Source organism: Megascapheus bottae, chromosome 21 (genome assembly GCF_031878675.1).
Source record: "Megascapheus bottae isolate mThoBot1 chromosome 21, mThoBot2.hap1, whole genome shotgun sequence".
In the NCBI taxonomy this organism is placed as follows: Eukaryota; Metazoa; Chordata; class Mammalia; order Rodentia; family Geomyidae; genus Megascapheus; species Megascapheus bottae.
The window spans coordinates 14,893,701-14,916,140 of NC_143529.1; the positions used below are offsets into that span (position 1 = coordinate 14,893,701).

At 40.2% G+C, this 22,440-nt stretch overlaps 1 protein-coding gene across 1 annotated transcript in view; it reads right to left on the reverse strand.

Moving 5' to 3' along the window:
• Nucleotides 1–22,440, reverse strand: part of Ino80d (INO80 complex subunit D) — a 53,819-nt gene that overhangs the window by 27,136 nt on the left and 4,243 nt on the right. The window contains exons 2-6 of the mRNA XM_090354675.1: nt 17,240–17,340; nt 10,655–10,706; nt 9,753–9,845; nt 9,389–9,635; nt 1,890–2,629 (exon numbers count right to left, since the gene is read on the reverse strand). Coding sequence (XP_090210801.1) covers nt 1,890–2,629; nt 9,389–9,606 — 958 coding nt within the window. The 5' untranslated portion in view covers nt 9,607–9,635; nt 9,753–9,845; nt 10,655–10,706; nt 17,240–17,340. The remainder of the gene's footprint in view (nt 1–1,889; nt 2,630–9,388; nt 9,636–9,752; nt 9,846–10,654; nt 10,707–17,239; nt 17,341–22,440) is intronic.

The window sequence follows — 22,440 nt, forward strand, 5'->3', positions numbered from 1 at the left end:
TTGGGCTTTTTCCTCAAAGCTAGCACTGTGCCACTTGAGCCACAGCACCACTTCTGGATTTTTCTATGTATGTGGTACCGAGGAATCGAATCCAGTTCTTTGTGCATGCTAGGCAAGCACTCTACCACTAGGCCAAACTCCCGGCCCCTCCTTGGGCTTTTTCAAGGCTAGAGTTTACCACTTGAGCTACAGCACCACTTCCTAGCTTTTTCTATGTATGTGGTACCAAGGAATCAAACCCAGGCCTTTGTGCATGCTAAGCAAACACTCTTACCACTAGGCCAAACTCCCAGCCCCTCACTGTTGTTTTAATTGCTACTTCCTGCCTCTTTGGGGTACTAAAATTTGCTTTTTTATTGCCCGGTGACTACTGTTGACATCTTCTGCCAGTATTTTGGTTCCTCCAATAGCATGCATTTAAGGTACATATGTTCATCTTGAATGTAAATAATTGTTCCTAAATCCAGCACTGGTTGCTCACTCCTGTAATCCTCAAAGTTTGAAGCCAGCCTTGGCAAAAAGTTCAATTAAAGCAAAAAGCAGGAAGAAGAGGTATAGCTTCAGTGGTAGAAGCCTTAGTCAAAGAAAGCCAAGTGAGATCACAGGCCCTGAAAGATTGAGGCTCTGAATTCAAGCCCCAGTATTGGCAAGCATGCACATGTGCTTGGGTACATGTACCCATGTACACAGGCACACACATCCCAGGTAAGAAACATAGCTAATATAAAATCACATCACCAATAACCTTTAAATGAATTAACAGTTTCAGTGATCAAAACCAAAACTAGCTGGGCATAGTGGTATATGCTTCTAATCTAGAACTCAATAGGATCACGAATGTAATGCCAGCCAGGACTACATAGCTCCCCCCACCCCCCACCCGCTGCAAAGTACTAATAGCAAATTGGAAACTCAGAATATAAATTTTGGATTCAAAAGTAACAAAGGAAAGATGATGGATTACATTGAAACATTTATCTGTATTTTTTCTTGCTTTTCAATCATGAATAGAAGTTGCCTTGAGAAATTTTATTTATTTATTCATTCATTTATTTATTTACCTACTTTTTTTGTGTGTGCCAGTACTAGGGTTTGAACTCAGGCCTGGGTGATGTCCCCTGTACTTTTATGCTCTAGCCAAGTGTTCTATCACTTGAGCCACAGCTGCACTTCTGGTTTTAGGGTGGTTAATTGGAGATAAGAGCCTCACAGATTTTTTTGCTATGATTGGCTTTTCAAATGTGATCCTCAGATCTCAGACCTCAGCCTCCTGAACAGCTAAGATGAAAAGTGACCCATGGGCATGTGGGTTAAGAAATTTTTTTTTTATTTATTTATTGAACTCTGGGCCTGCGCATTGTCCCTGAGCTCCTGAGCTCTTCAGCTCAAGGCTACTACCCTACCCCTTGAGCCACAGTATCACTTTCAGGTTTCTGGTGATTATTTGGAGTCTCACAGACTTTAGTGCCAGGGCTGGCTTTGAACTCTGATCCTCCTATCTTAGCCTCCTGAGCAGCTAGGATTACAGGCATGAGCCACTGTGCACCTCCAAGAATTTTTTTAAAAAAACATTGTTATTACTATTAACAAAAGCTAAATCTGTACTTCTAAATTGCCAACTCCTACTATACCCTAACTCACCATGTTTTATCCCCTTGAGTAACATATTTACTTGAAGATCATGAGTCTGAGACAAACCTGAGCTACATAGGGAAACGGTCTCTGAACTATAAATGTAGGAACCTACATACAGACATACTCTTGCTCTGTATTTTACAGATGGCCTACCATAGCAGATAGGTAGGTAGTAGTCATGAGAGTAAAATGTCACATGAAAGAACACATTCTACACTGTACACATATGAGAGAAAGAACAAATGATAACTTACCTAAATGGGGAAACAGATCAGTGTCCAGCTGATGTTTCTGAGTGCACAGTTTCACCAGTCTCTGCAGCTGACTTATACAGGAGATGTGTGGAGAGAAGGCGGTGGCTTTCATGAGGACCCGGTCAGTCCTGGGTGGATCGGCGTCAGGAGCCCTACTGGATGGCAGGAGGGGCAGAGGCCTCTTGTGAGACAACTGCCTTGCTTGTGCTATAGTGTGTGTGGTGGGGGCTACTCCCTGCAGTGGTAGGCTGGTGTTCTGAGGTTGAGGTGACTTGCAGACTGAACCCTGCAGTGGCGCTGGAGGTTTTAAAGATGTGGATGAAGGTGGCGGGCGGGAGTGCTGCAGAGGCTGTTGGGAAGGTGCAGGAGGGGGACTAAAGTGCTCTTGTCGAACTTTCAAAATCTCGGTCTCTCTCTGGCGCTGCCGATTCTGGGCCAACTTGCTCTGCAACTTCTTTCTGACAGTTGCCCCTTTCTTTAGGTCATCATCTTCCTCATTGAAAGCAAATGGATCTTCCAACTCCGTGTCCAGGTAGTGGAGAGGGACCCTTGCCCCAGGTGGAGAGAGGGACATGCCATCCAGCCCGTTGGGCATCTTCAAAGCCAACGTGGGCACGGTCAGGCTAAAGGCCATGGTGTCCACTGGATGCCTAACCTTCACCTCATCTATAGGGTCACTCTTTTTCTTCCTCTCTTTTTTCGGGATAAAGCCAAGTACCTGCAGATGGCTGTTGCAGTACCTGTAAAAGTATATGCATACATGAACAGAAGTAGAATACGTCAGTACGTATTACAAAATGCAAATCTTAATACATTAAAAATTGCATGGTGTAGAGCACTGACCTACTAAGTACTCAAATCTTAAGGTTCAATACGCAGTACTGCCTTAGTAATTCTTGGCATTGGTCAATTTTTTATGCAACTTCCATACTGGGCATAGTGGTGCACAATAGTAGCGCTCAGGAAACTTTCATTACTCTGAAGCAATCCCATGTCTGTGTAATTTTTCTGAGGCAAATGTAGGACCTGAGAAGCCAGTCACAGTCAGACGTACTAGACAATGGTTTTGCTGTTGTTTCCTACACAGCTTGACTATTCTCCATTCACACACAGCACACAAAGTTAGCTCATCAAGGGTCTGAAGCATCACTTAAAATTCCTATCATGGCCAGGTGCTGGTGGCTCATTCCTGTAATCCTAGCTACTCAGGAGGCTGAGATCTGAAGATCTTGGTTTGAAGCCAGCTGGGGCAGGAAAGGCAGTCAATTAACCACCCCCCAAAAGCCAGAAGTGGAGTTGTGGCTCAAATGGTAGAGTGCTAGCCTTGAGCAAAAAAGCACAGAGACAGTGCCCAGCCCCTGAGTTCAAGCCCTAGGACCAGCATAAAGAACTCTTATTTCCAATTAAGCACCCAAAAAGCTAAAAATGGAGCTGTGACTCAAGTGATAGGCTGCTCTCCTTAAGCAAAAAGGGCTCAAAGACAGCACCAAGGCCTTGAGTTCCAGCCCCATGACTGACAAAAAACAAACAGTAATAACAAAAATGATTCCACACTTGCTAAATAATCTCATAAAATCTGGTTCTCCATGTACCTGCCCTCAAGAAAGAAAATGTACTCTTCATGCTGAGTTGACATAGATGCTTCAGGCTGCAGGGTGAATTTTTTTTACATATTATTATAATAAACTGGCTGATTTAACATATGAAAAATGAATATTCTTATACCACTTCAAAAAGATCTTATCACACAACCCTAAACAATGTCAAATGTCTACAGTATGCTAAGTACAGAGGGAAGGGGTGGGGGAACAGGCAGAATAGAAGGAGAAAGTAAAAAAATAAATCTGCTTAGAAGAACTAAATGGTATGAGTTTCTCAATAGCGTGAAATACAAAGATATGGACTATCTCATCCAGTACCAGCATGGAATAGTAATGAAATTATGCCCTTTATCAGATAAGGAAACTGCTCTACAGAAATGAAGCTGCCCAAACATTGTTGATGTGGTAAGTGACAGAAATGGCTTAGACTGGAATGAAATCCAAGCTCATTGCAACGTGAAGGCTCTTATAAAAGGCTAGGGTTTTCTCACATAAAGAGGGAGACTACCTGATATGCTTACAAACCACATTGAAATCTGTGGAGACTTTTCACTAGTAGAAGAGTCTCCAGACCCAGATTCATCCTTCATTCTGTTCCATAGGATGTTAACAAGAATGTCAGAAAAACAGCACAAAATGCTTCCATAAACTTGGAAAATTCTGCCTCAACAAAACTATGTCATAATTTGTTTTTGCTTATTTCTGCTGAAAAACTTACAGCAGTTTTGAAGATAATGTGCATTGTGAAGTTCGAAGAGGGAGATGTTCTCCTCTGGCACTGTTTCCCAAAGTTATTTGAAAACAGAAACTATTACTGTACCATATAATTGACATCTGCACACAACACACATAGCAGGTTTGAGCTAGGCCCCACTTATGCACAAATGAATATGATTTTGGAAATAACTACACTGTCCAGCAAATGAATAATAGTAAGAGTACATAAAGCTGAGCACCTGCAGCAAAAGCTTGGTGAATCTAAGACATTCCCACCAAATAACCAGCAAAAAGCTGTAACTGGAAGCATGGCACCAATGGTAGTGTCCTAGCTGTAAGCAAGCAGGCTGGGCAACAAGGCTGAGTTCAAACCCCTGAACCAGCAAAATAACAAAGCAACACAAAACACAGCCAAGTCTGATGATACATAACTGTAATCCCTGCTACTGGGCTAAACTGAGGCGGGAAGGCTGAGTGTAGAAGTCCAGCCTGGGCGATTTAGCAAGGTGCTGTTGGAAAATGGTGCTGAGGCTCAAGGGGTAGGGCGGCAGCCTCAAGCTGAAGCACTCAGGCCAAGAGTTCAAGCCCCATGACCGACAAAAAAAAAAAAAATTACTGTCAAGGTGCTATATCTGTTTCTTTAGCAGGGAAAAGTATGGCTTCATTTGTTGTTTTGAATTTAGAAATCAAGCTTGCCTGCTCATTTACATGTGGGCAGACCCAGTTAGTAGGAGGAGGCTGCCAGGTGCTAGTGGCAAGGCAGCAGCTGACTTGCATAAGTAGCTCTCCCTCACCTCCTCAGTCACTGGATCAGCACAGCACAAACAGAATCCAAAAGATTCTGCTGGGCACGGTAGTATAGGCTTATAATCCCAGGACTCTATTCTAGAGGTTAACAGAAGGAATAACACATTCAAGACCAACCTAGGCTCCACAGTAGGTTCTAGGTCACATTGCGCTACAGGATGAAACTGTAAAGTGCTTGCCTAGCATGAATGAAGACCGGGGTTCAATTCCTCGGTACCACATACATAGAAAAAAGCTGGAAGTGGTGCTGTAGTGGTAGAGGGCTAGTCTTGAAGAAAGCCCAAGAACAGTGCTCATGCCCTGAGTTCAAGCCCCAGGCTGGTAAAAAAAAAGAAAAGAAAAGAAAAGAAAAGAAAAAAGAAAGATGAAACAAGAGGAGATCCTGCTTCTTCTAAGAGGGGAAATTCTTCATAACTAGACTATAATGGTTTATTTATTAACAGCATTTAAAATAAATATACAAAAATGCACATTTCTATTCTTAAAAAAAGCAAATATAGAATAGAATAACTGCAAGTTAAGTACAGGGTTTAACTAGGGAAGATGAAAATATTCTAAAATTAGATTGTGGTGAGGATTGCATAATCTTGTGAAATAGTAAAAAAAAAAAATAATGATACCGGATGCTATGCTTTAAACGGATGAGTTACATGAGATGTGAATCATACCTCAAGATGCTTTAAAAAAAAAAAAGAATAATAAATGCAGGAAACAAGAAAATTTATTGGCAGATATACACTATTTACCATATATCTCAGCACAGGAGTCTAGGCAGGCTTTACAGCAAGTTTGAAGCCAGCTTCAGTTACATTGCCAGAGTGCTCATATACTTTTTGCACAAGAATATGAAAAAATACACTTTACCAGCCCTTTAAGCATACCATTCTCATTTTCTTTTTCTATTGATTTACTGATTGACTGATTTGCCTGGGTGCTGGGTGCTTTTGTGCTCAAGACTACTATGGCTCTACGACTTGAGCCATAACTCCATTTCCCACTTTTTGGTGGTTAACAGGAATTAAGCGTCTGATGTTTTTCTACCCAGGCTAACTTCTATGATCCTCAAACTCTGAAACTGCTCTGTCTTAAAAAGAGGGAAAGCATTGGTGGCTCTGGCCTATAATCCTAGCTACTCAGGGGTCTGAGATCTGAGTATGGAGGCCTAAAGCCATCCTAGATGGACAAATCTGCACTCTTAGCTCCAAATGACGAGCAAAAAGCGTGAAGTGGAGGTATGGCTCAAGTGGTAGAGCACAGATCTCGAGTGAAAAGTCAAGCAAAAGAGCTGAAAGCTCTAAGCTCAAATCCCACTACTGGGACACACAAAAAATTAAGGATAGAAACCTATAAAATATGATTTATAATACACACCAAGTAAGATAGGACCCAGAAATTAAGATTCCACTTGCTGACCACCAATCAGGTAAGCTTAGAGAATTTATTGTTCTCTAAAACAAAATAAGTGAATCTAAAATTTCTTAATCTTTATAAAAATTGAATTAAGAAGATTATCTTATGTAATTCAGAAAGGCCTTGAACTCAGTCCCCTTGCCTCTACCTCCAGAACACTGGGATTACAACCACGCCCAACCAATTAAGTAGTTACAAAAGTTCATCTACTTTTCTTGCCTTACTACTAAAGGCAAATAAAAGATAGATGCTTAAGAGAATTAATATTTTAAAGAGATTCTGAAAAACAATTCAGTTCTTCATATTTACTATTATATATTAATATAATATATAATTTTACATTTTATTATGCATTAATATAATGTGTAATTATATATTATTAATATATAATAAAATATTTGCTTTACTTCATATAAATAAAAAAATTCAAGGTTGATAACTACAACTGTGATAAATCCAATTTAAGATAAAATTACAGAATGGGGGCCAAGAACGTGGCCTAGTGGTAGAGTGCCTGCCTAGCATGCACAACGCTTTGGGTTCAACTCCTTGGTACCACATACAAAGAAAAAACTGGAAGTAGTATTGTGGCTCAAGTGGTAGAGCACTAGCTTTGAGAAAGCCTAAGAACAGTGCTCAGGCCCTGAGTTCAAGCCCTAGGATTGGTAAAAAAATAAAACAACAGGCAAGCTCTAGTGGTAACACATCTATAATTCTATCCACTCGTGAGGCTGATTATCTGGAGGACAGAAGTTCAAAGCCAAGTCCGGGTATGATGGCTCACACCTATAATCCTAGCTATTCAGGAGGCTGAGATCTGAGGATCAAGGTTCAAGGCCAGCCCGGGCACTAAAATCACTAACATCTGTGAGACTCTCATCTCCAATTAATCACTAGAAAATGGGAAGTGGGGTTATGGCTCAGGAGTAGGGTGGTATACCCTGAGCTGAAGCGCTCAGGGGCAGCACCCAGGCCCAGAGTGCAAGCCCCATGACCCCACCCAAAAAAAGTTCAAAGCCAACCCAGGCAGAAAAGACTACGAGACTCTTTCAAAATAAGAGACAAAAAGCCAGGCTAGAAGTATGGCTCAAGTTGGTACAGTACCACCTAAGCAAACAAGCTGAACAAAACCATGAGGCCCTGAATTTTAGTGGTATTAGCAAAATAATAATAAAAAAAAAAGACAAACACCACAAACCCACAGTCATGTAGTTACAGTAGAAATGGAAGTAAAAAATTAATTCAAGGTCAGAAATCTTTCATCCTAAAAAAGGCAAGAGTAAAAATACAAATTTTTGGGCTGGGACTTTGGCCTAGTGGTACAGTGCTTGCCTTCCATGCACAAAGACCCATGTTCAATTCCTAAGTACCACATACAGAGAAAAAACTGGAAGTGGTACTGTGGCTCAAGTGGTAGAGTTCTAGCCTTGAAAAAGCCCAAGTGCTCAGGCCCTGAGGTCAAGCGCAAGACTGAAAAAAATTAAATAATAATAATAATAATAAATTTTCAACCTGTTGAAACCAACTAGCCTGGACAGATAGGTTTAACCTAATACACAGGCCCCTTTCTCACCTGAGATTAAAGTTTTATTCCCTGTCTCACCAAACAGCTGTTTCTAACTTACAGGTATTGTCATTTGAAACTTAATAGTTCGAAATTCTAAGAGAGCACTCCCAAATCACCATATTGAATGCACTCATTTGGTGGGATCTCTATCAAACAAATTATTTATTTCACACAAAAGTGAAAAAAGAGCTTATCAGGACAAAAGATACATGACATCTTTTCAGCCAATTCATGCAACTGACATGTGCTTCTGTACAGAAACATGGTTGCAAAGCATGCAACAGGCTCACATCTCTCCGCAAGGCTCTCCCAACTAAGCTTCAGATATTTTAACTTCTCTTTCTATATGACTATAGCTATTAGAAATAATATTATGGCTTGCTCAGTTTACTGATTTTTTAAGCAATTACCTTATGAGCTGAGCTATAAGTAGAGTGCTTGCTCATCATGAATGAGCAGTTCCAGCATTGAGGAGAGGGTGGTCTCTGGGGTATGAGATTTAGTTATCAAAGGTACATGTACTAACATTTGAATAGATGGTCTGAAATGAAGAGATACTGTCACAAAAGTTGTTTTTAGTATGTACTTATTTGCATGCCTATGAATTTATGGGTCCTCTGCTAGATTTGGAGTATACTAATGTACAGAAAATGGATGGTATCTCTGAGAGCTTCTTGGAAGAGAATGAACAGGCAGCAGAACCTAATGATCAATATGGTTTCTGGAGAATTGAAGAAGAAAACGCAAGACAAGATGATACGTGAAAGCAATATTTCTATAGATATCAGAGACTCCTTTAAAATCACAACATAAAATCACATCTCTAGGGAAAGCAGTCTCTAAATTATAAACATAATCTGTTTCAAACTATTTTTAATTAAACAAGGTAAGATCAGAAGACAATGCTAAGTCAGAAAATACATCTGAGCTGGGTATCAGTGGCTTATACCTATAATCAATCCTAGCTACTCAGGAGGCTGAGATCTGAGCTGATGTTCAAATCCAGCCCAAGCATAAAGTCTGTGAGACTCTTATCTCCAATTAACCACAGAAAACTGGAAATGGCACTGTGGCTCAAATGGTAGACCAAAAAACAAACAAACAAACAAAAAAATGGGCTTTCCTGCTCTAGCTGGATTTGAACCACAATCCTTAGATCTCAGACACTTAAGTAGCTAGGACTACAGGCATGAGCCACTGGTACCTAGCTTACAGAAAGTTTGGTTTTTTTTTAATTGTCAGCCCTCATCTTTAAAATTATTCCAAAATTTACTTAGAACCCAACATTTAAATCGCCACACTGAAAGACAGAAGACAAGGGAGGACAAACAGGGGGTGGGAGAAGAGGAGGATGGTGGGGGGAGAAGAACAGAACTGACACCAGGAATGCTCTTTACCTGCGATCCTCTGATTTGGGGATGGGGTTGGTGCAGCGCTGGCTGTTATACTTTGCCACATATTCACATTGCTTGAAAGGGGCAGTCTTGTCCTCCAGAACGTGTCTGATACAGAAAGCGTAGCCGTTGAGACGCCGCTGCTTGCAAAGTTTGGGGCTATATGAGCACAAGGGCTTATTGTCAACCTCAGAGAAGTGTATATGTTTCCCTTCATACATCACGTGACTCTATTCCTTGTGAACATCAGCTAAAAGGCCATGGGGGAGGAAGGGGAGAAAAAGAAACACAAGTGATACATCAAGAGAGTATAAGATAGATTCGAGTTGAGGATTTCACTGAGGGATTTCTGGCCTAACAGCCATACCTGATTTTAAATCTTCTGCACCATAGCAATGTTAAGAGAGTCCCAAAGATACCACAGTTTGGAATGCTGCTGAATCAAGATGAAGCAAGTCGTCTACAAAAATACCAAAAGGCCTTGTTATGAAAAAGCAAAAGGCAGCCCACCCATAAGATAAAATATTTTCATGTGTTGAGTACACACTACACATCCTCAGACCCCAAATCTATTTATTATGGCAACGGAATAATAAGTAAATTTTTTTACTTTTGTTTTTCTTCAGCCATGTACTGGTGGCTTACTCCTGTAATCTTAGCTATTCAGGAAGCTGAGATGTAGAGAACCTTGGTTCCAGGCCAGCTTGGGCAGAAAAGTTCACTACATTTTATCTCCAAAATAACTAGCAAAAATCAAGGCTGGAGGTATGGTTCAAGTGCTAGAATGCCAGTCAAATAAGAAAGCCAAGCAAGCACAAGGTCCTAAGTTGAAACCCTCATGTTGAATGGAAAAATTCTACATTTTTGGTTCTGTTGATAGGTATTTGCCTATTTGTAGTAAATATTCCAATTAAAGTAGAGCAAGTTCCTACTTTTGAAGAAAATAACGCCACATAGTCCACAATAATGGACTGCATCTATTTTAGACTCTTAAGTGAACTTGATATAAGCCTATCCCACACTTCCAAAGTCATTTAGATGGCAAATAAAACAGCTCAAATATCAGATACTAAACTTAAAGATCTTGTCTTTCATGTGTGGGGTTGGAGGTGTGACTCAAAGATAGGGCACATACTTAATATATGTACAAGACACTGAGAAGGAGGCAAAAAAAATTGAATATGGGAATTTTCTTATACTAATGAATGGCAAGATATTTAAATGCTTGAGGAGTCAGAAAACATGATGGTTCCAAAATCATATACTTACTGTGTTATCCTGAAAAAAATCATCTAACCTTTCTGAATCTCAGTTTTCTCATCTGTAAAATAGGGTAATAGGAGCTAAGTTATCATCATGTTGTTGTGAGAAGCAAACAAGATAAAACATACAACATACTGAGCATCAAGTCTTACAACTGGTGAGTGAAAATTTTTTATGTTCTTAAAATATTACTACAATTGTCACTGTCTGTAGTTTTTCTGAAAAACATTTCACTTACTTTAGTAGACCAAAACATTCACTTAGTTAACAGTCATATATATGAACTGAAACTAAAGACATGGCTCAAGTTATAGAGCACCAGCCATGAGCCAAATAGACAAGCAAGAGCTCTAAGTCAAGTCCCAGTCCTGACAGGCACACATGTACACATGTGCACAGACACATACACACACACACACACACAGACACACACACACACAAATCATATGTACTACTAAAGAAAGCTAATCACATAGCAATGTAAAAAATAAAACCCAAAGCTTTGCCTTCTCATCTTTTTAGGGAGCTTCCTCTTACAATGCAAGGATAAAAGAAATTGGAATAGACTTCAATTTAGCCAGTCTAAAGTCTGGATATATAAGACAGGAAAACTGTCGAATCACAACCATGCTTTTACACTGTTCTCTCTCTGCACTACTTATCACTTGACAAACTCTAAACCTTGCATGAAAGTTGTTCATATAAGTCTGTGTATACAGAAAAAAAATACCCTGGATATAAGTTTAAAAAGACATTACAGAATCAGTTTGATTTCCTTCATGGAAATGAAAGAAGCCTGAATGTACATGTTCTATTCCCAAAGTCACAGAAGGGAGTCTAAGCACAGAGATGCTGGGATGGAAGGGTGTTTACTTTTAACCGTGACATATTCTACACATGAATTAATCATCTGCCAACTTTAATGGGCTCCCTTTCTTGCCTGGTTCTATGCATATTTTCCCCTTGAAAAGTATCTGAACAACTAGGCACTGGTGGCTCACGCCTGCAATCCTAGCTACTCAGGAGGCTGAGATCTGAGGATCAAGGTTCAAAGCTAGCTTGGGCAGCAAAGTCCACAAGATTCTTCTTATCTTCAATTAAACACCAGAAAAAAAAAAAAAAAACAGAATTAGCATTATGGCTCAAAGTGGTAGAGCTAAGTGAAAAAGCTCAGGGACAGTACCCCAGGCCCTGAGTTCTAGCCCCAAGACCACTACACTACTACCACCACCAAGAACAACAACAACAAAAGTTGTATTAAATTCACCTGGCTTTCACTTTAATGGCAAGAATTTACTTATTAAACATTTATGAGGTCTATCATTTTTCCAGTATTTGTGAGGGCCATAATTGTTACCCTTAGAAGCATGCAAAATACATTAAAAATAAAGGAAGGAAAGAAGTAGAGGAATATTGTTCACACATCTAGACACCTGAAGTTTAAAAGAAGAGTGTTCCCCTGCCCAGAAAAACAGACCTCTGCTTCTTTACAACTAAGTGCCCTACTACTCTGACCAGCCTTAGTCTAATACTTAGACCATACCACATGCAGACCCCCAAAAGCTGAGCTCGTTCCACATTCCTCTGAGGTATAATGTGTATTTCCCCATTTGGTCTCTCATCACACTCTACATCTGCTGCCTGTTGTTCAGTTCTCTTCCAAGAAGCTCTCAGAGATACCATCCATTTTCTGTACATTATTATACTCCAAATCTAGCACAGGACCCATAAATTCATAGGCACGCAAATAAGTACATACTAAAAATAAATTTTGTGACAGTAACTCTTCATTTCAGACCGCCTATTCAAATATTAGTACATATACCTTTGATAATTAAATCTCATACCCCAGAGACGCCCCCCCTCGATGCTAGAACTGCTCATTCATGATGAGCAAGCACTCTACTTATAGCTACTGAGCTATATACCCTCAGGTCATAAGGCAATTGATTAAAAATCAGTAAACTGAGCAAGCCATAATATTATTTCTAATAGCTATAGTCATATAGAAAGAGAAGTTAAAATATCTGAAGCTTAGTGGGGGAGTCCCTGCCTAACATGTTCCAGTTCCTGGTTCAATTCCCGGCACTACGGAAACAAATCAATAAACAAAACTTATGTATATCTGGACCATCTGATAAAGTAACCTCTAGTGTGCCATCAAACAGATGTCAAATAATTTGCCATTCAACATTTACTTAACAAGTGATGTTCATTAAAATTATGTGCCTATTTAATTTTCGTATAAATTCATTCATTTGTTCAACTGCATTCTTTCAATATTTACCCAAGTAGAGCCAATATTTCAACATCTTACAATTTTTCTTCAACCTTAATTGCTTTACCTGGGTCTAATTTCCAAATTTACTTGTGATTAATTTTTCCTTTCTTCTTATATATATTATACATATTTATATACATATATTATATATAACATAGAACATATTATATAAAATATATTCGAAGAAAAAATATATATATAGACATTCACTTTTCCTTGGAAAGTGGGGTTGGTTATGGGATTTGAACTCTGGGCGTTGGCTCTGTCCCTGGCTCTCAGATCAAGGCTAATGATTTAGAACTTTGAACCTTCAATTTTCTGATGGTTAATTGGAGATAAGTCTCACAGACTTTCCTGTCTGGGTTGGCTTTGAACTGTGATCCTCAGGTCTTAGCCTCCTGAGTAGCTAAGATTACTGGCATGGAGCCACCAACAACTGACTCTTTTTTTAAATATTTTTAAAGACCATATAAAAGACCAGTTTATAGTTTGTATCATATCATTCTTTTCATCCATCTTCTTTATAAACAGTCAAGTGACCTTTATTTTCAAATCTCTCTGCTAGGTATGGAGATGCATACCTACAATCCTAGAAGGTGGAGCCAGGAGACCTAAGTTCAAGGGGAACCCAAGTTACAAAGCTAAACCCTGAAAAATTGGAAGGAAAGAGAGAGGAATGGTGCTATTTTGAAATCTAGCTTCCTTCCAATGAGTATTATTTTACTTTGTGGCCAAGTGCTCGTAGCTTATGCCTCTAATCCTAGCTACTTAGAAAGTCGAGATCTGAGGAGTACAGTTCAAAGCCAGCCCAGGCGAGGAAGTCCAATTAACCATCAAACAGCAGGACATGGAGCCATGGCTTAAGTGGTAGAGCAAAAAAGCTCAAGGACAGTACCTAGACCCTGAGTTCAAGCCCCAGGACCAGCGTGTACACAAGCACACAAATAACTTTGTGTAAACTGAAAACTACTCATCTGATCTTTTCTACATTAAAAAATTGGGTTTTGTTTGTTTGTTTTTCCTTTTTAAATAAAGAAGAAATGCTGACAAAAGCACTAAGGCAGTTCTAGGGGAAAGAAACCTCCATTTCTTTTCATTCTTACCTCCAACCTTCACAACTGGACTTCTTTATCCCTAGACACCACCTTTGCTCATTGGCAATCAATGAGAGGTATGAAGAAGGAAACATACACTTATCAACAAATATCTAATAGGCCCTAAGACTTAAATACTTCCCTATACTCTGGGTTGGGAATATAGCTCAGTGGTAGAATGCTTGCCTAGAAATTGCAAGACCCTGAATTTCATCCCCAAACCAAAATTTACAAAAAAAAACACTTAAGGGGGGCCGGGACTTTGGCCTAGTGGTTAAAGTGCTTGCCTAGCATGCACGAAGACCCAGGTTCGATTCCTCAGTACCACATACATAGAAAAAAGCAGGAAATGGTGCTGAGGATCAAGTGGTAGAGCTCTAGCCTTGAGAAAGTCCAAGGACAGTGCTCAGGCCCTGAGCTCAAGCCCAGGACGGGCAAAAAAAAAACCAAAAACACTTAAGGGCAAATATTATCACACCTTCTAATTCCTTTGACATACAGCTTAAACTGAGCTCTAACTTCTAACATACAAAAGGAAAAAGAATTCAAAGTGTGATTCAAATGGAGGCAAAGAGGACATGGACACACACGGACACACACACACACACACATGTGTATGTATGTATGTATATGTATATACCAGAAACCACAGCATCAACAAAATAAGGACCGAAATAAAGACAACATTAACACATTAACAGCTATCTTCTTTGGCTATGGAAGCATGCAACATCAACAGCAAAATATACACTCTTACTTATGACCAAAATAGAGAAATAGCTATTAGACCACATATAAGGCACACAGAAAGAATATTTCCACAGCAAACATATCCACGTACTGAACTCAAAAGTAGAAAATATGGTTAGGTATAAAACCTTTTGTGTGTGCTGATACAGGGGCTTGTTTGTACTCAGGAACTGAGCACTGTCCCTTAAAGTTTGCAAGACAAGCTGGCACTCTACCTCTAACTTCTGGCTTTTTTTAGTGTTTGAATTAGAGATAGAAGAGTCTCATGGGCTCTCTTGCTAGCTTCAAACTATGACACTCAGATCTCAACCTCCAGAGTAACTGGGATGAAGTGGTAAGGCACCAGTATATGTAAATCACCAGCATCAAGGTGTAAAAGCTTAAAAACAAGTAACAACAACAAAAAGCCTCCTTGATGCTGTATGCTGCATTTAATTATTAACACAATTCATTGCTGCATTTAATTATTAAAATAATTCATTCTCCAAGAGGAAAAAGGTATTAGCAGGGAGAAATGGAAGCAGTGAAGTGTTTAGTAAGCAACCAACAGCCTTTTCAGTCTTCACAACAATCTGACAAAGTATAAATATTATTCTCTTTGGGACTAGCACTAACTCTATCACCTCCTTGTAGAAGTATGTCATGACTGTTCTTTTGACCCACTTGTTTCAGAATTTTGCTCATTTTACTGCCATATTACTTTTCTTTTTTTTTTTTTCTTTTTTTTTTTTTTGCCAGTCCTGGGCTTGAGCTCAGGGTCTGAGCACTGTCCTTGGACTTTCTCAAGGCTAGAGCTCTACCACTTGAGCCTCAGCACCACTTCTGGCTTTTTCTATATATGTGGTACTGAGGAATCGAACCCCGGTCTTCGTGCATGCTAGGCAAGCACTTTAACCACTAGGCCAAACTCCCGGCCCCCATATTACTTTTCTATAATTGCCATCTGTAATTTTATATTCTATCACCTTTTTACAGCAATTTTTGTTGTTTTGTTTTTGTGCTTTTCTTGGGGCTTGAACTCTTTGCCAGGGCACTGTCCCTAAGCTTTTTGCCCAAGGTTAGTGAATGCTCTATGAGTTGAGCCACCGCTCCATTTCTGCCTTTTTGGGGGAAGGGAGAATGGTCGTGAAAGTCTCAAGACCTTTCTGCCCAGGCTGGCTTGGAACCTCAATTGTCAGATCTCAGCCTCCTGAGTAGGTAGGATTGTAGGCATGTTTTTAATCTAGTGAGAACTCAAAATATCAAGCTTCCAAATGTGTAGTTCATGCAGATAAAAAGAATTTTTTCTAAATATTCCTAAAAGTTGCTATTATTATTACAAACACATTTAAAGTCTAAAGGTTTGATGTATCACCTTGATACATCAAAGAAAAAAGGTAAATGTATATATTTACATAGATGACCAAAACCTCTAACATCCAGCTAGGCACTGGTAGTTCATGCCTGTAATCCTAGCTACTTAGGAGGTTGATATTGGAAAATAACGGTTCAAAGCCAACGTGGACAGAAAAGCCTATGACACTTATTTCCAATAAATGACCAGAAAAGCTGCAAGTGAAGCTGTGACTCAAGTGGTAGAGCACTAGCCTTGAGCAAAAGAAGCTCAGAGACTGAGCCCAGGCCCTGAATTAGCACAATAACAATGGGGGGTAGGGGGGGAAGCAACTAAAATCCATATATCAATAAAAAATAGTGAACTTTTGTCATTTGAAATAGATGTAAAAAATCAATGTTAATAAATTCTTTAATAAAAAAAAATAGTGAACTTTGAAGCAGGATGCCAGTGGCTCAAGCCTGTAAAGCTAGTAGTTCTTCAAATGGCTGAGGTCAGACAATTACAGTTCAAAGCCAGCCAGCCAGGACAAATCTCAAGGACACTTACCTAAAGTGAAGGTGTATAGCTTAAATGGTAGAGATCCAGCCTTGAGCTAAAAAGTCAAGTAAGAATATGAAGCCCCAAGTCCAAAAAAAATTTTTAATGTAAAATTTGATACAGGAATAACAACAATTCATGAGCGGAGAGACAAAATAATGAAAACTGGGCACTGATCATAACTATCCAGGAGGCTAAGCTCAGAAGATTGAGGTTTAGAGCTAACTCAGGCAGGAAAATCCATGTGACTCTTTATTATACCACTAAAAAAGTTGGAAGTAGAACTTGACTTTTATCTCCAATTAACCATTTAAAAGGTTGGAAGTAGAACTGTGGCACCAGCCTTGAAGAAAAAAAATTCAGTGATAGTACCATGCCCTGAATTCAAGCTTCAGGATTAGCAACAAAAATAAAATAAATACAAATGAACAAAACCTGCCCAGTATTCATAATACTGTTTAAACTAAAATATTTACAAGCAGAATAAATGCTTTTTAAATATTTGTTACATTACAAAGACTGCTCTTCAAATAGCACTGGATGAATAAAAGATGCATTATGAATTTAAATGACAGTAATTTAAAGTTCCTTACCTGATTTGTTAGAAAGGTACAGACAGTTCATGCAGCAGTAGAGATCATTCATTGGCTCTGGTAACAATCAGATGGGACTCAAGTCTGGTAAATTTTCTCATCTGTAAAGGGAAGATTATAACTATATGTACCTCATTTACTTGCTTAGGAGCATTAAATTAGGTATTTCATGAACTGAGCTTAGCATGGTATCCAGCACATAGTAATCACATAATGTTAACTACTATTAGAAAAAGCAATAGCTTATTAGTATTATCATTTTAGTTTAAAATCTAGAGGGCTAAAAACACCCTCTCCAACTGTTAGTGGTTGTCTGAATGGTGCAACGTAATCTCCATTAATTCAAGGCCTATATTTTCTGAGGCTATAGAATCCTGGAATTCTTTCCCCAGTCCACATTAAAAAAAAATGCTCTCTCTGGGGCAGGGAGCTTGGCCTAGTGGTAGAGTGCTTGCCTAGCATGCACGAAGACCTGGGTCCGATTTCTTGGTACCACATACGTAGGAAAAGCTGGAAGTGGGCTGTGACTCAAGTGGCAGAGCTCTAGCCTTGATAAAGTCCAAGGAAAGTACTCAGGCCCTGAGTTCAAGCTCCAGAATTGGCACTGGCGCACGCACACACGCGCACGCACACACACACACACGCACACACACACACACACAAAACAATGTTCTCTCCACTCCATAGAACATGAGAACATACTGATGTTCTTATGATGGAAATACACTAGTAGAACTGGAGTGGGTGTAATTTGGTGGTGGATACCTTTTATACCCTTTGTGAGGCCATAAATTTGAACCCCACCAACACCAATACGTAAAAAGAAAAAATAATGTTTGATTTGATTAGAACATTTATGAGTTCAAGTTAATACTCCTTTTCAACCAAATGCTTTTTCATCCAGCCAGACCCTACAGTCACAAAACCAAAACCAAACACTACACTGCTCTACACAAAAGGAAAAAAACTAAGTTGTAGCTCAAACTCCTCAAAGTTCTTTTGTTCTAAGAATCTGAAACTAATAGTCTCTTTGTTACTAAATTCCTCAATACACTTTTCCCCTCTGGCTTAATGACCTTGCTGTAGCATGACAACTATAGACAACTTTCTCTACTTAAAAATCCCTTCTTCCCTACAGCTCAGTCTTTGGTTTCTTCTCTCCCCCCACTCCAGCCCCGCCTCCATTTTTGGATGGTACCTAGGATTGAGCTCAAGGCCTTGTGCATGCTAAACAGGCCCCCAATCCAGTGATGTGGCCCTCACACTGGTCGTTTCCCTCAAGGTTCTTTTAATTTTACTTTACAGGGGCACCAGATGAAATACCTAGGAGTAGGCCAGGGGCAGACCTTTGCAAACTTTGTTCATCTAAGAACACTGACTGCAACAAGTTAAAGCAAGTCATTGTAATTAAAGTAACCAAAAAAAAAAAAAAAGGAAAGAAAGCAGACATTACCAGATCTTCCAAAGTCCCAAAAGATTTAAAAATCCAAAACTTAACACTTTCAGAAGTTTCTAAACAATAATTAGTCACATACAAACATAAAATATGCCAAAGATGACATCTCTATTTTTTTATTGTCATTTTCACTTTGTACAGCCCAACATTAGAAGTTACTACCGGGTTTTGAGCAAATGTGATGAGAGAGGGGACAGGAGTTCAGCCTAGTGGTAGAGTGCTTGTCTAGCATGCACAAAGACCCTGGTCTAATTCCTGGGTACCACATAATAGAAAAAGCTGGAAGTGGTGCTGTGGCTCAAGTGGTAGTAGAGCTCTAGCTTTGAGAAAGGCCAAGGACAGTGGTTAGGCCCTGAATTCAAGCCCAGGACTGGCAAAAAAAAAAAAAAAAAAAAAAAAAGTGATGAGGGAAGTGAAGCAGTGGCCCAAGTGGTTAGAATGCCAACCTGAACCCCAAGAGCTCAAGGACTGTACCAGCACAAAACAACAACAAAAACATTCTGGTCAGTGCTGGCTCACACCTGTAATCCTAGCTACTCAGGAAGCTGAGTTCTGAGGATCGAGGTTAGAAGCCAGCTCAGACAAAATCAGTGAGACTAACTACAATAAACCTGGATGGGAAAAAAACTAGAAATAGAGATTTGGCTCAAGTGTTGGAGGGCCAACCTTGGGAAAAAAGGGAAAAGTGACTAGGCACTGAGTTCCAGCCCAAGAAGAAAAGGTCAAAAAAGAAAAAGAAAAGCCAGGCGAGGTGGCTCACGCCTATAATCCTAGCTACTTAGGAGGCTGAAGTCTGAGGATCATAGTTCAAAGCTAGCCTGGGAACTAAAGTCCCTGAGACTCTTCTCCAATTAACCTCTAGAAAACGGGAAGTGGGGCTACGGCTCAAGGGGTAGGGAAGTATCCTTTAGCTGAAGAGCTCAGGGACAGTACCCAGGCCCAGAGTTCAAGCCCAGGACCCACAAAAAAATGAAGGAAGGAAGGAAGGGAGGGAGGAAGGGAGGGAGGGAGGGAAAGAGAGAGAGAGGAAAGAGAGAGAGAGAGCATTAAGCGCCACCCCATATCTCTGTGGCTTACCTTCTCAACAACTAGCCTCTCCTCTTCCCCTCCACCTCCCAAACCACCACCTCAGCCAAACCCTCTTTATTTTATTCTCAGTAGGAGCCTCACTGCAGAGTCTAGCTCTGATCTCCTTTATTCCATTCTTCATAAAATTCAAATCCTTTAAATTTTAAATAATTTATTTGGCTAAAGGCCTTAAAGGCCTACTTACAAATTCAGAACAAATCTAAGACAGAGTGCAAAAACATGGCCTAGGCAAGTAGACTAGCTTCAAAACTTAAAATTGCCCCCAACCCAAGGCCACCCGCAATCACAATTTGTAACACAGAACACTCTTTTGTCCCTAGGTATTTATTCTTACTAGCAGGTCACACCTCCAGTAATACTTAACTCCTCCCATCCCCTTAGGTAGAGCCCTCCTGCCGAAAAGCCCTGCCTTGGGGCCTGTCCCCAGGCCAGAGTGAGAAAATAGGTTTCTTCCTCCAGGCTAACCAACCCCTTATCACTCTAGGCTGTAAATTCCTGCTTACTTTTCTTTCCACTAGACTGAAAATGCAACAAGGCACAGAAGGTGTTTGTGCATTGATAGGAGAGAGAATGAACCAGCTCCAATTTAAAGGCCCCTCAATCTTCTGAAGTAGATGCCTACCAAGGCCACAACTCCACAAATTCCTTAAGCTTTCAAAGAGTCTTAAAGGCAGTCTAGGCATGGTGTGGTGTAGGCCTAAAATTCCAGCAACTCCAATGCTAAGGCATGAGCTCAAGGTCAAAATTTATCTTAAGCTGGCAAGGGTGGCTTGCTCCAGTAATCTTAGCTACGAAAGTGAGATCTGAGGATAGAGGTTCAAAGCCAGCCCTGGCACTAAAGTCCATGAGACTCTATATCCAATTAGTGGTAGGGCAGTAGCCTTGAGCTGAAGAGCTCAGGGGCAGTGCCCAGGCCCAGAGCTCAAGACCCACGATGGACCAAAAAAAAAAAAAAAGCAAAATTTTTAAAACGCTGGGATTTAGCTCAAAAGTAGTGCTACTTGCTAACAGTGCAAAGCCCTGAGTTCAATACTCAGTATTTTAATCAACAACAGATATTAGTTAACTTTGAGCTACTAAAAATGAATAAGCTGTACAATTATTTTTACCAGTATAAAAATATTTGCCCTATGAAAAGAATTATTGTTTTATCTATACTCAAATACTTGCAAGTATCATTCATATATACCCCATCAAAGACTAATTTAAAAAGTTCATATCAAGAATATTAAAAATCAGGGGCTAGGAGTTTGGCCTAGTGGTAGAGTGCTTGCTTAGCATGTACAAAGACCGGGGTTTGATTCTCAGTATCACATACATAGAAAAAGCTGGAAATGGTGCTGTGGCTCAAGTGGTAGAGCACTAGCCTTGAGAAAAACCAAGGTCAGTGCTTTGGCCATGAGCCCAAACCCAGGACTGGCAAAAAAAGAAAGAATATTAAAAATATGTCAGGGGCTAGTGGCTCACAGTTGTAATCTTAATCTCCAAAAGCTGGAAGTAGCATTGTAGCTAAAGTAGTAGAGTGATAGTCTTGAGCCAAAGCTTAGAGACAACACTCAGGCCCAGAGTTCAAGTCCCAGGACTGGCACACACGTGCGCACGCCCACACGCGCGCACACATACACACACACAATCAGAACCAGAGGTGTGGCTAAAGTGCTAGAAAGTAAATGGAGTGTGAGGCTCTGAGTTCTAGTACCAGTACTGGTAACAAGTAAGCTGGGCATCAGAGGCTTATACCTGTAATCCTTGCTTCTCTAAAACAAAACAAAAGGAAACAAGCTGAGTGCTGATGGCTCACACCTGTCATCCTCACTACTCAGGAGGCTCAGATCTGAGGATCATGGTTCAAAGCCAGCCCGGGCTCAAAAGTCTGTGAGACTCTTATCTCCAGTAAACCACCAGAAAACCAGAAGTGGCACTGTGGATCAAGTGATAGAGCGCTAGCCTTAGCTGAAGAGCCCAGGGACAGGCGCTCAGCCCAGACTTCAACAAGCCCCGTGACTGACCAAGAAAAAAAAACCAAACAAACCATTAAGACAAATTGTATTTCATGAGGTTACTACAAATGGAGATATGCTAGGGGAATTAACATTCCCTACTCAGGACAAAAACTTCTATGACCATTTCCAGAAAAAGAAAGCAAAAAATAAGCAATAAGCCCAGAAGAGAGCTAGATTCAGACCCCAAAGCCTAGTTCCATCATGACGTACTGGAATGTGATGATACAGATATCTCATCAAAACTCAGTTCTCATCCGGCAATGATGGCTCACACCTGCAATCCCAGCTACTCAGGAGGCAAGATCTGAGGATCTCGGTTCAAAGCCAGCCCAGACAGAAAAGTCTGTGAGACTCTTATCTCCAAATCACCACCAGAAAACTATAACCGGCCCTGTAGCTCAAAGTGGTAGAGTGCTAGCCTTGAACAGAAGAGGTCAGGGACAGTCAGCACCCAAGCCCCACAGCACGCACCTGCCCTCCCTGCCAATCACCTCCAAAAAAATCACTTCTAGGGAAATAGCTCAATGGCAGAACATGTTCTAGCATGCCCAAGGCCCCCAGTTCAAGCTGCATCATTATTAAAAAACAAACAAAAACAGAAGAATCAAGTAGTCTGTAACCTTATTTATAGGAGGGAAAAGATAAAGGCCTAA